The sequence below is a fragment of the Sabethes cyaneus genome, chromosome 3 (genome assembly GCF_943734655.1).
Source record: "Sabethes cyaneus chromosome 3, idSabCyanKW18_F2, whole genome shotgun sequence".
Classification (NCBI taxonomy): Eukaryota; Metazoa; Arthropoda; class Insecta; order Diptera; family Culicidae; genus Sabethes; species Sabethes cyaneus.
This window is the reverse complement of record NC_071355.1, coordinates 44,249,898-44,266,133: the sequence shown is the minus strand read 5'-3', so window position 1 is coordinate 44,266,133 and position 16,236 is coordinate 44,249,898. Positions and strand designations below refer to the sequence as shown.

General features: G+C 40.3%; 1 protein-coding gene across 1 annotated transcript; it reads left to right on the top strand.

Annotated features, from left to right (window-relative positions):
* Window positions 1-15,251: 15,251 nt before the first annotated feature.
* On the top strand, window positions 15,252-16,212 carry LOC128739535 (uncharacterized). The gene is made up of 3 exons (XM_053835029.1): window positions 15,252-15,655; window positions 15,723-15,827; window positions 16,143-16,212. The coding sequence occupies exons 1-3, from the start codon at window positions 15,252-15,254 to the stop codon at window positions 16,210-16,212; spliced, it is 579 nt and encodes a 192-aa protein (XP_053691004.1).
* Window positions 16,213-16,236: the final 24 nt, after the last annotated feature.

The window sequence follows — 16,236 nt, the reverse complement described above, 5'->3', positions numbered from 1 at the left end:
AGTGCTGCGAGTACTTCATAGATACTTCAAAGCTATTAGGATGCTACATAAAGTTCTGAAGTAACTTTAGTTGCTAACAAGTTCTGCGTGCTGCTTTTTTGTTTATATTTCTGGTGATCAAACCAGCAGAACCTGAAACTATTGGAGATTAATTATTTTTATTTCACTTGAATAAATTTAATCCTCGCACATTTCTAATTACAAATATAAATTAGAATGTAATGCTCTTCATTATTGTGTTGTGTTGTGTAACATATGCTGTCGGTATCTCACTACTATAGTTAATTGCCTGGTTCCAAATTTTATGTTCTATAATTAACTCGCGCTGCATAAAGCTGCTGCAAGTTCTAAAACGAACTTTTACTTAACAACTCATTGGCAAAATTCACATCGCTTGTATACGACAAAGGTGACGCAGTGGATCGGTATAGGTTTACAACGCGGAACACCCGGGTTCAAACCCAACAGCAGGCAAATGCAACGAATATAGAAGTTAGGTAGAAATATAAAAATAGAACATATAGAAGTGCTGCTAAATTTGTTTTTTCTTAGTTTTTGACAGTTTATTTCGAAGCTGCTTAGCGTTCTATGCAGTGGACCCAAGACAGCTTGAAAGTTCTGTTAATTACTTAAAAGTGACGCTGCTTAGCAAGTTATAGATTGATATACATAAAGCTGTTTAACCCTTGTTAGACACCAGTATTCGAACTCTTGGTTACTTGGGTGGTGCTTAAATAAGCGATGTTTAAGCTACTTTAAGTTTTTCAAACCAGTTCTCTCCCAAAAGCTGATAAACAAGCTTAAGAGCGGAGTTTTCTACTAAAAAATCTGCTTATAAACAGCCATAAACATCATACCGTTTTACGGCTGCTTAAAGGTGTTAAAGTGTAGAGTGGAAGCATTCATTAGGCTCACAGCTTTCAAACTACTTTAAGGCTGCTTAATGATGTTAAAGTGGCTTTACAAACTTCTACCAAGTTTTCTTTCGGCTTACAGCACACATACTGTCAGAGCATAGAATTTCGCAATTCGGCTGACAGCAAAGGTTTGTCAGTTATCGACATTATCGACTGCTTCACGCTAGGCAGGCTAGGCTTTAGGTGTAAAGATATTCTCACTGTCTGTTCTGCAGATGAAAATGGGGCGGATCAGCGCTTGTGGATCAAAAAATGGCGGGTCAATTCCCGGAAAAAAGACATGCATTTTGACTTAGCTAGCTTAATTATACGAATTAAAGTTATTCGAAATTAAAAATATCGCGTTCGAAACATGCTTACAGCAAAATAAAAAGGCCGCGTTTCATTTTTTAAATTTAAAAATAGATTTTTTGGTTGCATAAAGGTTGATGAAGCGTTGATTAAGCGACTGGAAAAGCAAATTGCAAAACTATTTCTCGTTCTAAAAATAGAATTGACAGCATTGCGCAAATAGAGGTTTTCCGTCAAAAAATTTTTTTTCATTAAATGTTCGGTTTTGACTCTTAGAAATGATACCCATATAAAACTTTCTTTGATAAAGCCTCTAACTACTGTGAAAATGAAAAAATAAAATACGTATATTTCAACCCGTCACTTCTCGGATGTATTACATGCCTTTTTATACCAGTGTCCTTTATTTTCACCACTTCGAAACCATTTGTGCCACTCTTTACTCTTGTGGCAAGCAACACACGAAACGAAAAAGAAGGTAATCATTAGCTTTTCATTCGTTTTGTTCTTTTCACTCAACCGCTGATACACATATGTCAAAATCTGTTGTGCAATACTGCCAGAAAAACTAAAAATTTTGATAAACAGTGCTGCCGAAACCAATTTTTTAAAACTCAACATTCGTGATTTGGTGAAAAGAAATTCAACATTCTTGCAATTTGCATTGTTTAAAAAATCGTAGTAAATTCTAGAGTCAACGAAGAAACTATATTTTTGCACCATTATCACTCGTATTGGGAGTACTTTCGGGAAAAAATAAGAAAAGGAGGGGTATGATCTGACGGAAAACCTCTATTGGCTATTCAAAGCGCAAAAAAGTTTCTATTAAGCTTCATTGCAGCTTCGAAAGCAGCTATTATAATTAGCCTGAAGCTTGATAAAATCACCAGATTTAGATGTTTAAGAGCTGAAAAAAGGTTTTTATTTCTAAACCTAAACCACAGACAAACAGACATAACACTCGTTTTCCATTCGTACCGATTAAACCGTCTCAACCTTAGTTGAGAATGTCTCCGTTTTGGTCAAAGTGGCGCTTTTTGACGAAAGAAAGGGAATTCCCCATAAAAAAATACTTGCTACTTCGAGGGATACTCCTGTTGCTATTTGATATTTGGGTATGTCTATCATAGATGGTGCTAGTGTTCAGGCTAAATGTGAGGTACGATAATTTTTGTAGATTTTTCTTCCAAGAGTTATGTCTGTTTGTCTGTGCCTAAACCATAGATCAGCCACAGGTTGAATAAAATCAGCTATAAAAGCGTTTGATCAGCCTGAAATTGTTACTTGGGTACGCTGCTGAAAAGTAATGGGTAAAAAGATAGGAAAAGAAATGTTCTAGAAATCGATTTCTTTTACAATTTCTTAACCAGTACGCACTAGAAATACCGTGGACCCCCGTTCGTTTGACCGTTTTTAATCTGAACACTTTAATTTGAACCCCGCTGGTTTGCACGACGTGCAAATTAAAAATGATCCAAATGTCATTCTCAACATGACATCATTTACTTATGCAGACAATGCACATAAACACGATCTGTTTGTAATTACCTAGTGTGTGTAATTTGTTTCACATTCCGTTTTCCCAACGATTATGATAGAAATTCGATCGCAGAATGAAATATTCGCTGCTAGCAACTGCAAACAAATCAAACCACCAAAACAATAACAAAGAACAGTGCAACCAGTTCACACAAGTTTCTGCATATTTAGGGTTACCAGTTGTTCAAATTAAAAATTAACCCCGTTAGTTTGCATGAGTAATCTTCAAACGAACGGGGGTCCACGGTACTCAGAGGTGAGAGATACGCGGAAGCAGCCATCTTGGGAGCCAATCGAGCAGCGAGAATTGTCAAAAGGGAGCCAATCGAACACGCGTACTGTTTGCTTAAATGTTTGATTAACAAGTATTGAAATAGTTATGAAATCTACTTTAGTTATTGTCACACACCTTGAATATTATACTCGGACACAGTGTGTATAAACCTTTGCAATGCATTTTACACTGATTAATTTGAAAGATATATTGCTCTATTGTGCAAAATTGATGTAAACAAAACAGAAGCGGATCATGTTGAAAGCAATCAAGTCACACTGTTACAGCATTTTGCTCCGCAGCAAGTGCTGGCAGTTTTTGTACACTGATGCCAAATCGTTGGCTTTAGTTTCCGCGTAACAAAGATTCTAACAAATCTTTTTCAATCTAGCCTGATACTAGGCCACATTCCAACAGTATGGAGTCAAGTGTGGGTGTCGTTCATCCCGAAGGCTAATAAAAAGGACAAAACTTCACCGAAATCCTTTAGGCCTATAAGCTTGTCGTCCGTCTTGTTGAAAACCATGGAAAAAACTGGATGAGTATATCAAATCATCATATTTAGCCAAAAATCCTTTAAGTAAACATCAATTTGCTTATCAAGAAGGCAAATCTTCAAAAACACTTACTTACTTATGTGTCCATGTCCGCCGGTCCGGCAGAACAAAGGAATGAAATCAGAGATCCACTGCTGACGGTTACCCGCCATGGCTTTTACCTGTCGCCAGGACAGGTTCTCGTCTACAGAGATCCACTGCTGACGGTTACCCGCCATGGCTTTTACCTGTCGCCAGGACAAGTTCTCGTCTACAGCCCGGATGTCGTTGGCTAAGCTCCGTCGCCATGAGCCTCTGGGTCTACCTCTTCTACGCTGTCCTTGTGGATTCCAGTCGAGTACTGCTCTGCAAACCTCGTTCGCGACTTTCCTCAAGGTGTGTCCGATCCACTTCCACCTACGTTCTCGAATTTTTGTGGCTATCGGCCGTTGATGACACCGATGATGGAGTTCCTCATTGGATATCCAATTATCAGGCCACCAGGCACGAATAATGTATCGCAGGCAACGGTTAATGAATACCTGCAGTTTTTGCGTTGTCTCCGCTGAGACGCACCACGTTTCGCAGGCATATAGCAGTACGGATTCAACGTTTGAATTAAATATTCGGGTTTTCGTACGTAGAGTGATCTGGTTTGAGCGCCAAATGTTTCGCAGACCTGCAAAGGCACCCCTGGCCTTCCTGATCCGTGTGGCTATATCAGTCTTGGTACCACCATCGGGCGTTGTTTGGCTACCAAGATATTGAAAGGCGTCTACCTGCTCAACTTGCTGTCCCGCTACTGTGAAGTTGGCGGAATTGTCAGTGTTCACCACCATAGACTTAGTTTTCGCTACATTGACTGTGAGACCTGCTGCCTGGGAGCTCTCGGAGAGGTCATCTTACTTGCTCTGCATATCGTTTCGGCGTTGTGCGAGCAAGACAATGTCGTCGGCTAGGTCGAGGTCATTTAGCTACTCCGTCGTTAGGGGATTCCAAGGCAATCCTCGATTTGGTCTACTGTCAATTGCTCCAACTAATATCTCATCCATAACGATGAGAAACAGAAGCGGTGATAAAATGCAGCCCTGTCTCACGTCACCAGTAACCCTTATGGAGTCGGACAAGACGCCGTCGTGCAAAACCTTGCACGAGAACGCCTCGTACTGAGCCTCGATGAGATGGACTAGTTTATCTGGAACTCCTCTATGCCTAAGTGCGCCCCAGATGTTTTCGTTGAGTCGGTCGAACGCCTTTTCGAAGTCAACGAACACCAGCGGAAGAGAGTACTGGAATTCGTTGATCTGCTCCAATATAATGCGGAGCGTTGTGATATGGTCTACACATGATCGGCCAGCACGGAATCCAGCATGCTGCCGCCGGAGAGTACCCAAGCAGCACTATTTATTGCATGAAGGGTTACGCAACTATAATTGAAACATTCAAATGTGGTATATTATCGAACTGTTATGTGATTGAAAAAGCGCAAGAGGTGGAGCCTATCTGCAACCAATTGTTACACCAGATGTTTTATGGAACATCAATGCGCGTTATAGATGCGCTGTGCTATCCCTCGCTATGTATTTGACAGAGGATAACATCGCGCTTCCAAAACTGTCAACGCTTCCAAAAGTGTCAAATTTCAATGGCAGTAACTAGAGTGACTATATACAGAGTGGCGACAAGTCATCCCAAATGTATGCAATGCGGTTTTTTCAAGGCTTTTCTTTCTCTTTCCTGCATACGCGTTGGATAGGTCGTCTGCTCGATTGGAATGACACTGACAGATAATTATCATTCCAATTTTGACATTGTCGCCACTCTGTATATAGTCACTCTAGCAGTAACATAGCAAGAAAAAAAAAGAAAAAAGCAAAACATCGATTTTCATTGTTCGATGTTGTACTCGCTGCTCTCGTTAATGGCGCATTCCCTTGCGTTATCTATCCATCCGTGACTACGATACTAAAAGAGATTTTAAGCCTGTTCGCACTCCCACGAAATCCTGTGCCGCGTTGTCAAAACTTGCGTGAAAACTAAAACAAAAATACTTCCTTCTCTTTTTTTCTCGCACAAAAACCAATGCGCGTTATCTAAATACAAGCAGGTATTCGCGACTACGATACTAATGTCGAATTTGTTTATTCAATCCGGGTTGAAACTGGATGAATTTTATCTGTCAGATAGGAGCAAATGAACACAAAAAGTTCATCCAGTTCCAATCCGGATTGAATAAACAAATTCGACATAAAAGAGATTTTAAGCCTGTTCGCACTCACACGAAATCCTATGTCGCGTTGTCAAAACTTGCGACTACGATACCAAAAGAGATTTTAAGTCTGTTCACACTCACACGAAATCCTATATGTCGCGTTGTCAAAACTTGCGTGAAAACAAAAACAAAAATACTTTCTTCTCTTTTTTCCTCGCACAAAAACCAAACAATTATGAGCAACTTCGTAATCGCGAATTATGTTTAGTGGGAACCGGGAAACAAATTTCCTCTCTCCCGAAAATTATTTTCATTAATATCCTTCCTTAAGCGGGGTACGCTGCTGAAAAGAAAACAGCTCAAGAAAAAATCTTGCTATTTACCGAAGAAATTTTGACAACTCCAATGCAAGCAACCACCTGTCATTTTTTCTTGTGGTAATAATTGCGCCGGATATTATTCCGTACGGAAAAGCGACGTTTTAATTCACGGAATCCAGCATGCTGCCGCCGGAGAGTAGCGTCGATCTTCTCCTGGATCCGGTTGAGGATTACCTTACAGTGTACTTTGAGAGTACCCAAGTAACCACAAGCATTAATGCATAACCCCATATTGGTTGTAGCTCGGCATCGCTAATACCAGACAGCGGTATATCAGCAATTCGCATGGTTAAAACTTTTGTATAAACATTGCTAATACGTTTAAGCATTATCGTAAATTAGCATTATTAAAAACACTATTTGCGTATATAATGTTACAATATGTTGCTTACAAGCTTTAGGACAAATCTTTAAAACGTACCGTAAATGTTAATAAAATGCTTATACCTGACTTCGTTTTTGCTTATTTACGGCCACTACTCCATACTCTGTTTCACCTAACTGCTGCTGTCTTTTTTCAACCAATTGAATTCTAAAATCAACTACGAACGACGATTTAAGTACGACTAATTCCAACCCACTCATCTATAACAGCTGTGGTTAAGATATCAAAGGCGCCAGCAAATGAACCATGCAGGGATACACGCACCCATCAGGTTCAAGTCTCATTAAAGGTAACATTTGAAATGCAAAAAAAATCCATTCGTCGTAAATAATGAAGTAACGCATAGCTTGAGAAGCTGCTAGAACCAGCGGACTTAAAAAATAAATATGAAATATATTTATTTTTGTCTTTTGACACGCCGGCCGAATTGATGTTTTTATATTTTTTTCGCAAACAGGCTAAAAATAACGATATGTCGATAATGCAGGCGAAGTGATGTTTAATTCATGCCGTAATGGTGCTTTAGCAATTGCTATTATAATGCAGCTTTAATTTGACAATAGTGGGGCCCTTTTCCACTTTATTACTGCATTTATTGTACATGTAAGAAAATAATACATTATATGATATGCTTTGTAGCGCACTATAAAGCATTACAATTGAATTGATATACAGCTTCGTGGTTACTTGGGTAATACAGAGCAACGTGATGCCTCGCCAGTTACCGCATTCCGTTAGGTCTCCTTTCTTAGGGACTTTGACCAATATGCCCAGTCCAGTCCAGCGGAAAAGTTGCGGTTTCCATATTGCTGAAAAGCTGATGCATCATCTGGGCTGACAAAGATGGGTCAGCTTTGAGCATTTCGGCTGAAATACGATCTATCCCTGGCGCTCTATTGGATTTAATACTCTTGATGGCTGCTACAATTTCATCCAGCGATGGCGCCTCCGAGTTCACGCGATTTATTCGACGAACTGTTTTGTTGGTCTCTGACATTTGAAATTCGGAAGAGTTGTTCAAAATGTAGTCCATCGCTTAAGCTGTTCTGTACGGTCAGTCAATAGCTGACCAGCTCTGTCCTTTAGCGGCATCTTTGCATTCATCTTGGCAACACTAAGGCGGCGAGAAATATCGTACAACAAACGGATATCACCATTGGCGGCGGCGGTTTCTCCTTGTTCGGCTAGGGAGTTAGTCCAGGCTCTCTTGTCCCGCCTACAAGCACGGCACCCAACTTTCTTCTCCCTTCGTTGGACATGTGCGACGCGCAGACGTATCTCAGCGATAACAAGATGATGGTCGGATGCAATATCAGCGCTGCGTTTGTTGCGTACATCAAGAAGGCTCCTTCTCCATTTCCGGCTGATTCAGATGTGGTCGATTTGGTTTTCCGTTCGGCCGTCGCGGGAAACCCACGTGACTTTATGTACTGGTCTATGGGGGAAGAGCGATCCACCAATGACCATGTCGTTATTACCACAGAATTCTGTAAACAGCTCCCCGTTTTCGCTCATCTCTCCTAGTCCATGGCGTCCCATGACGCGTTCAAGGTCCGCGTTGTTAGAGCCAATCTTTGCGTTGAAGTCGCCCATATGAATTTGGATGTCCACCTTCGGGATTTTCACAACCATACTGTTCAGCTGGTTGTAAAAACTCTCTTTCTCCTGCAGGTCGGCAGCATCTGTTGGCGCATAGCACTGGATTGCCGTAAGGTTCCTAACCCGTGTTCTAAATCTGGCAACGATTATTCGCTCATTTATTGGTTCCCACTTCATCAGGGCCGCATGTGCCCCTGGGCTCAGTAGGAATCCAACTCCTCTTTCTCGAGTGGCATTTTCACCTCGTATGCCAGAGTAGAGCAAGACTTGCCCCCCAGATAACACAAAATCGTAATAGAAAGTTCACATTAAATCGTTTTCATGTCAAATTCACATTGGAATTGTATAATGATTAGAGTATGTCAAATCGAAGTGAACAATAAGTTGTTTTGCAGTCGTGCGTGTCTTCATATACAATTCATGACTGTGAATTATAAAGCAGGATAGACAATTGCAATATTTGATTATATCTATATCATATATTCAGGAGTATTTAGTTGCGTGTTATAAAAACTGCGCAAAATAGAATTACAAATAGTTGTCAAAATTTTCGCACGTATATCGCCTCCACTTTGGTACATATATGTTCTTATATGGCGTGAAATATAACTTTTTCGTTCAGATATGATTTCGTATACCTCAGTTGCAATCGAGATATACAAACCAAATGGTTTACTGGGCCGGATGACGTCCTGTGTTGGCCAGTACCCGGCCAGCGGACCTCGCTCAGCCCCAGGATTTCAAGCTTCAGGCGGCTATCTTCCCTTGCAAGTTGGCTCAACTGGGACCCTGCTGGGCAAGGGTCAGTATATTCCATGTTCCGATTCGTGTCCGTGTTTTCATGCTAAAGGTCGTTGCCAATAATCCAGATCTGCCATCTTAATGTGGGCGGGAGCCACTGTGCCCCCTTTCCTGTTAGCATACAACAACCGAAGTTGCGTACCCCAGCCGGCACCTCGTGGAGATAGCAATAGAAGTTAATGAACAGAGGTTATGGAATGCACATGTTCACCCTTTGTCAGCCTCCATCATCCACTGGATCAGTAAAATGCTATCAAAAAGAGAAATATCAGCTAACCTTGGAAGCACAACTATCAGTGTAAGAGTAGTAAAAGGGTGCCCACAAGGAAGCGTAATATCACCTCTACTGTGGTCTTTAATAGTTGATGATCTTCTCCAAAAGTTGACAGCTCTTAGCTTCGAAATAATTGGCTTCGCCGATGATATAGTCATAAATTGTACGAGGAACATTTGATACTATTATCGCTAATTGAATCCTATTAAAACAACAATCATACCATTTACGCGAAGGTAAAAATTTTCATTCAATATTCTAAACTTGAAAGGAACAGTTTTGAAACTTTCAAAAACCGTCAAGTACCTTGGAGTGTTTGACAGTAAATTTAATTGGAACACACACTTAGAGCAAGTGGTAAATAAAGCTATATGATTGCAAAAAATATTAATTACATTATACCTGGCAGACGCTTGCGGTCTAATCCGCTACCACTCGTCGGATCACGACTACAAAAACACCCTTCGTTTTAGTAAATCGGACAAACTCTTGGATTAGTTATTTGCTTGAGATCGAGTCAACGCAACACAAAGTCTTGGATATTGGAAATTTCGACGGTTTTTTTGCGACTCAGTTCCTCAAAATATTAAAATAGTTTTAAAATACTTTGCAGTAGATATCGAAAGCTACCCAGGTAACCAATAAGCATTAAAATAAGCAGTAAATCAGTTGTTTATTAGCATCCCTGGCGTTTTATACTGCAGGTTGTTGTTTATCAGGTTTTTGACTGCATAACTGTTGTAAATTGGCATCCACAAATAAGTATTGTCAGCACTATAAGAGGGCTAGCAGTAAAGTAGCCGTATATTTTGCCAAAATAGCATTTAAGTAGCATTTAAGGCAACTTAAATGCTTATTGGCTTGCATTGGAAATGCTTATTGGTTACCTAGGTAGTTCTGCTAAATTCTTAAAGTTAGAACTTAAATTTTCAGACTTCAATATTTATGTTACTTTTTATTGAGATACTAGCTGACCCGACAAACTTCGTATTGCCACAAATTAACCTGTGTTGTACATAAATCATGAATCTCGGATGATCTTTGTCACTATCTCGAGTTTTGCAAGCCCCCCAGTGGGCGGCGCTTCCGACGGCGGGTCACCGGCAACACTCGCGACCGGCTCGTCCTGAATGATCTAGTGTTACTATAGATAGTTTTTGTGGTCTTGTTATTGATTAATGTTTTATGGAAGAGTCTCGAATTTCTCGAGTTGGATTAGTTTTTGAGTTTCGCAAAAATTTCTGTTTTATTTGTATGAGAGTCCATATCCCCCTACCACAGGGGTGAGAGGTCTCTAACTATCATAAAATAAATTCAAGACTCAAAAATCTCCTACATGCTAAATTTGGTTCCATTTGCTTGATTAGTACTCAAATTATAAGGAAATTTGTATTTCATTTGTATGGGAGCCCACCCTCTTATAAGGGAAAGGGGTCGTAATACACCACAGAAAAAAAATTCTGCCATCTAAAACTCTCACATGCCACATTTGGTTCCATTTGCTTGATTAGTTCTAAAGTTATGAGCAAATTTGTATTTCGTTTAAATGGGAGCCCCCCCCCCTCCTAAAAAGGTAAGAAGTACTAATTCATAATGGGAAAAATGGTTGCCTCCAAAAACACCCACATGCCAAATATGGTTCCATTTGCTTGATTAGTTCTCGAATTATGAGGAAATTTGTATTTCATTTGTGTAGAAGCCCCCCCTCTTGAAATGTGGAAGGATCCTAATTCACCGTAGAAAATATTTTTGCCTCCAAAAACCTCCACATGCCGGATTTGGTTCTATTTGCTTGATTAGTTCTCGAGTTATGGGGAAATTTGTATTTCATTTGTATTGGAGCCCCCCATCCTAATGTGGGAAGAGGTCCTAATTCATCACAGAATAAATTCTTGCCTCCAAAAACACCTACACGCCAAATTTGGTTCCATTTGCTAGATTAGTTCTCGAGTTATGAGGAAATTTGTATTTCGTTTGTATAGGACCCCCCCTCCTAAAGTGGGGAGGGGTCCCAATTCATCATTGAAAAAAAATTGTCTCCAAAAACACACATATGCCAAATTTGGTTCAATTCGCTTGATTAGTTCTCGAGTTATGAGGAAATTTGTATTTCATTTGTACAGGAGCCCCTCCTCTTAAAGTGGGGAGGGGTCCTAATTCACCATAGAAAATTTTCTTGCTCTCGAAAACCTTCACATGCCAAATTTGGTTGCATTTGCTTGATTAGTTCTCGAGTTATGAGGAAATTTGTATGGAAGCCCCCCTCTTAAAGGGGAGAGGAGTTATAATTCCTCTTATAAAGAGGGGAGGGGTCTCAATTCACCATAGAATAAATTCTTGTCACCAAAAAAAACACCCACATGCCAAATGTTGTTCTATTTGCTTGATTAGTTCTCGAGTTAGGAGGAAATTTGTATTTCATTTGTACAGGAGCCCCCCCTCTTAGAGTGGGGAGGAGTTCTAATTCACCGTAGAAAATTTTCTTGCCCTCGAAAACCTTCACATGCCAAATTTGGTTCCATTTGCTTGATTAGTTCTCGAGTTATGAGGAAATTTGTATGGAAACCCCCCCTCTTAAAGGGGAGAGGAGTTATAATTCCCCTTATAAAGAGGGGAGGGGTCTCAAATTACCCTAGAATAAATTCTTGTCACCGAAAACACCCACATGCCAAATTTGGTTCTATTTGCTTGATTAGTTCTCGAGTTATGCAGAAATTTGTGTTTCATTTGTATGGGAGCCCCCCCTCTTAGTGGGGGGAGGGGTCTCTAACCATCACTAAAATCTTTCCTGGCCCCAAAAAACTCTATATGCAAATTTTCACGCCGATTGGTTCAGTAGTTTTTGATTCTATAAGGAACACAGGACAGACAGACAGACAGACAGACAGACAGACAGACAGAGAGACAGAAATCCTTCTTTATAGGTATAGATTTGTGTTTCATTTGTATGTGGGGGGATCTTAAAGGAGAGAGGGGTCTCAATTTACCATAGAATAAATTCTTGTCACCGAAAACACCCACATGCCAAATTTGGTTCTATTTGCTTGATTAGTTCTCGAGTTATGAGGAAATTTGTATTTCATTTGTATAGGAGCCCCCCCTCCTAAAGTGGGGAGAGGTTCTTATTCATCATAGAAAAAATTCTTGCCTCCAAAAACACCTACATGCCAAATTTGGTTCCATTTGCTGGATTAGCTCTCGAGTTATAAGGAAATTTGTATTTCGTTTGTATAGGAGCCCCCCCCCCCCACTTAAAGTGGGGAGGGGTCCCAATTCATCATAGAAAAAAATTTTGTCTCCAAAAACACACACATGCCAAATTTGGTTCCATTTGCTTGATTAGTTCTCGAGTTATGAGGAAATTGGTATTTCATGTGTACAGGAGCCCCCCCCTCTTAAAGTGAGGAGGGGTCCTAATTCAACATAGAAAATTTTCTTGCCCTCGAAAACTTTCACATGCCAAGTTTGGTTCCATTTGCTTGATTAGTTCTCGAGTTATGGGGAAATTTGTATGGAAACCCCCCCTCTTAAAGGGGAGAGGAGTTATAATTCCCCTTATAAAGAGGGGAGGGGTCTCAAATTACCCTAGAATAAATTCTTGTCACCGAAAACACCCATATGCCAAATTTGGTTCTATTTGCTTGATTAGTTCTCGAGTTATGCAGAAATTTGTGTTTCATTTGTATGGGAGCCCCTCCTCTTAGTGGGGGGAGGGGTCTCTAACCATCACTAAAACCTTTCCTGGCCCCAAAAACCTCTACATGCAAATTTTCACGCCGATTGGTTCAGTAGTTTTTGATTCTATAAGGAACACAGGACAGACAGACAGACAGACAGACAGACAGACAGACAGACAGACAGACAGACAGACAGACAGACAGACAGACAGAAATCCTTCTTTATAGGTATAGATTTCAGGTCGCGATATTTCAGCTGATATACATAGCTTTGCAACTAAATCATGGAACAACACGTTTCACATAAACCACATTTTGATGAATTCTAGTTTTTTTTAAACCAAAGTTTGTGTCCTTGATAAAACACCTGACTGTTTAAGAAAACACGCTACATCACCTCTGTGTGATTCAGATATCATCCCACACCTGATTCGAGAAGGGTGTTAGCTACCGTTCTCGTAAGGAACTACGGAAGAAGTAAATGTAAAGTTTTGAATATACTCAACGGGATATGCGCCTTCGCGCAATATAATATTGAGTATGCTCAATATCCCGCATTTTGCACCTTACTGGACACCGCCCAAGTAACATTTTTGTTGTATAATAGCTTATCAACACAGAGAACAGACTACCAGGTAATTGACAAAAAGTGTGTAAAAGGTTTTTATGTAATCTGCGAGTAATCCTTCAATAGAGCACCCCTCGAGCAGTAAGTGGCAAACAAGCCCATGGCAGACAACCATGTTCTCGCCGCCAACATCTCGTGTGTGCGAAAATGAGATAGCAATTCAACACTGCGTTTCACTCAACTGCCAGCAGTCTGATTTGGGCCCGCTGTCAAATTTTGAGCCCCGGACATGCTGTCGCTGACGTTTACTGCAGCTCGATATAGAGATGTCGATGGGGTGGTGGCAAACTAAATCTTGATGTCGCTGCCATCGCTGCTATGTAACTCCAGCACAAAGAAATATTGATAAAGGTACATGAATATTTTTTAATGCGTTTGGCAAACTATTTCTGGAGGGCGCTACCGACAGATTTTACACACAAAAAATCGATTACTTCCTTCGAGCCTGTTAATCTGTTCTCTGTGTTATCAAGCCCTTATTCTACGGGAATTAACTGTACAATAGTTTAATAAGCTATTATACAACAAAAATGTTACTTGGGCGCAGTCTAAAAGTGCGACTGGCACAAAAAGTGCGACAATGCGAATGCTGTGAGTGAGAAAGAGAAAGAGTGACAACTGCAATGTTGCTGTTTCTTTTTTGTCATATACATTGGCATTAGAGAAAATAATCTGGATTAATCCAGGTACATCTGCAAAGCACAATATAATATTGAGTATGCTAGTATAAAGCATTGCACGCAGATGTCAGTGCGTTTTTTTCGTCCCAGGTTTGACAGTGTTGTGGGGTTTGTTTTGATTACTTATTCGCAAGATCCAGAAGCAAAAAACTGCAGAAATGACAAAAATATATGTTGTACAGAACTGCAATCATTTTCCTACTTCTGAAAAGTCGGGCATTTCCGGTTTCCGCAAGCAAGTGGTACGAATTACAAGTAATAAACCCACTAGCAATAAAATTAGGTTACAAAGGGAGTCAAAACAAAACACACAAAAACGTCAAACCAGAGTTGAGGTTAGGCACCGTGCAAAGGTTTATTCTGATTATAGCTTATTATAGCTTGATTAAATCGCAGGCATTCCTTAAAGAAATTTACATGATTTTTCACGTGGAAAGGACGTGCGGATTGTGAGTGTCTGCAATAAGCAAGCCCATGGCAGACAACCATGTTCTCGCCGCCAACATCTCGAGTCGTGTGTGCGAAAATGAGATAGCAATTCAACACTGCGTTTCACTCAACTGCCAGCAGTCTGATTTGGGCCCGCTGTCAAATTTTGAGCCCCGGACATGCTGTCGCTGACGTTTACTGCAGCTCGATATAGAGATGTCGATGGGGTGGCAATAAGGGATTGGAACTGTGCCGCTGCAAATATATAGTTTTAGGAAAATCAACCTTTTTAATTTCGCGTGTAAGCTGCTGCAACAGTGTGCGTTCTGGTGAGCCGAAATTTGAACAATGCCTTTCCCGTATTCCAGTGCGAATATCCAATTGGCGCAAATTTAAAGGTCATGTTTCAGCTGCTTATTGGAATAGTGCATTGTTGGCTGATAAATTGGGAAGTTCGCTGCTATTTTTTCCACGATTTCCTGGTAACGCATCCGATTTGCGCGCGAATTTATGAATGAGAAGGTAATTTCATTCATAACCACTCAACGTTGGAGCTCAGTTTGCCATCATCCGTGAAGGCACCAGCATCTACAATCGTAAATAATCGTAGAGAAAACCTGCAGTGCACGATGTCGATCAGCCAGGAAACGCTTGACATGATCACTACGGCCATCAAGGAAGGAAAGGATGTTGGAGAAGGAACGTTGGTTCGCTCCAAACTAACCAATCGTATAGTTTGGAGAACAAAAGAGGTGGATGAGAACGATATCTGGGGACAATACCTTCAACAGCTTCACGCTGAAAGATCTAAAATAAAACCGGCTAATGTTTTAAGTTCTGCTCTACGTGAAATGTCTACTCACAATTATGCACCGTCGGAAATATTTCCCGTCTATGCTGTGGAAAAAGAGCCATTCTTGACAATCCGGAACTGTTGCAATAAGTATGATAAGGAGAACTGGTCAGCTCAGTGGGATGCGCTGAAGATATCTGTAAAGTATTGCAGCTTCTGCAAGGGCAATAAGGAAATTGGGTGAGTGCTACTTTAGTTGCTTATGTTTCTGTAATCATTGTATGCTAATTCTTTTGTGTATTTTTAGGGAAGTGTATCTATCTCACAATCTGAAGGGTCCGCAGGGTCAAGTTACATGTCCCGTTTTGCTTAAGAATTATTGTCCGACCTGTCACGTGTACGGACACACGAAGTAAGTACGTTTTACTATGACATTAGACCTTAAGTCGTTACCGAAAAGAATCTACATCAAGGGATTCGATCCTAGAGAATGTAAGCTTGTTTTAACTTGAAATGGTGTTTTGACAGAAAGTTTTGTCAACTGATTTTGTTTGTTTGATTTTGTATCTATCATGTATTCCAAACTGACGGAATATCGAAAGAAAATGTTGCGTTAAATACATGTTTCAATCTGTTGCTTTTATATAAAAGTTTTATTCGTTCAAAGAAATACTGACTGATACTGACTGACACGTATTTTTCGATTCTTGTTTTCTTTATTTTTCAGCGCTTATTGCCCGGCAAATAAAACAGGAACCAGTATTGTCAAGAAGATTATGCATTATAATCGACTTTAAGCGCTGGAACAGAAGAAACCTACT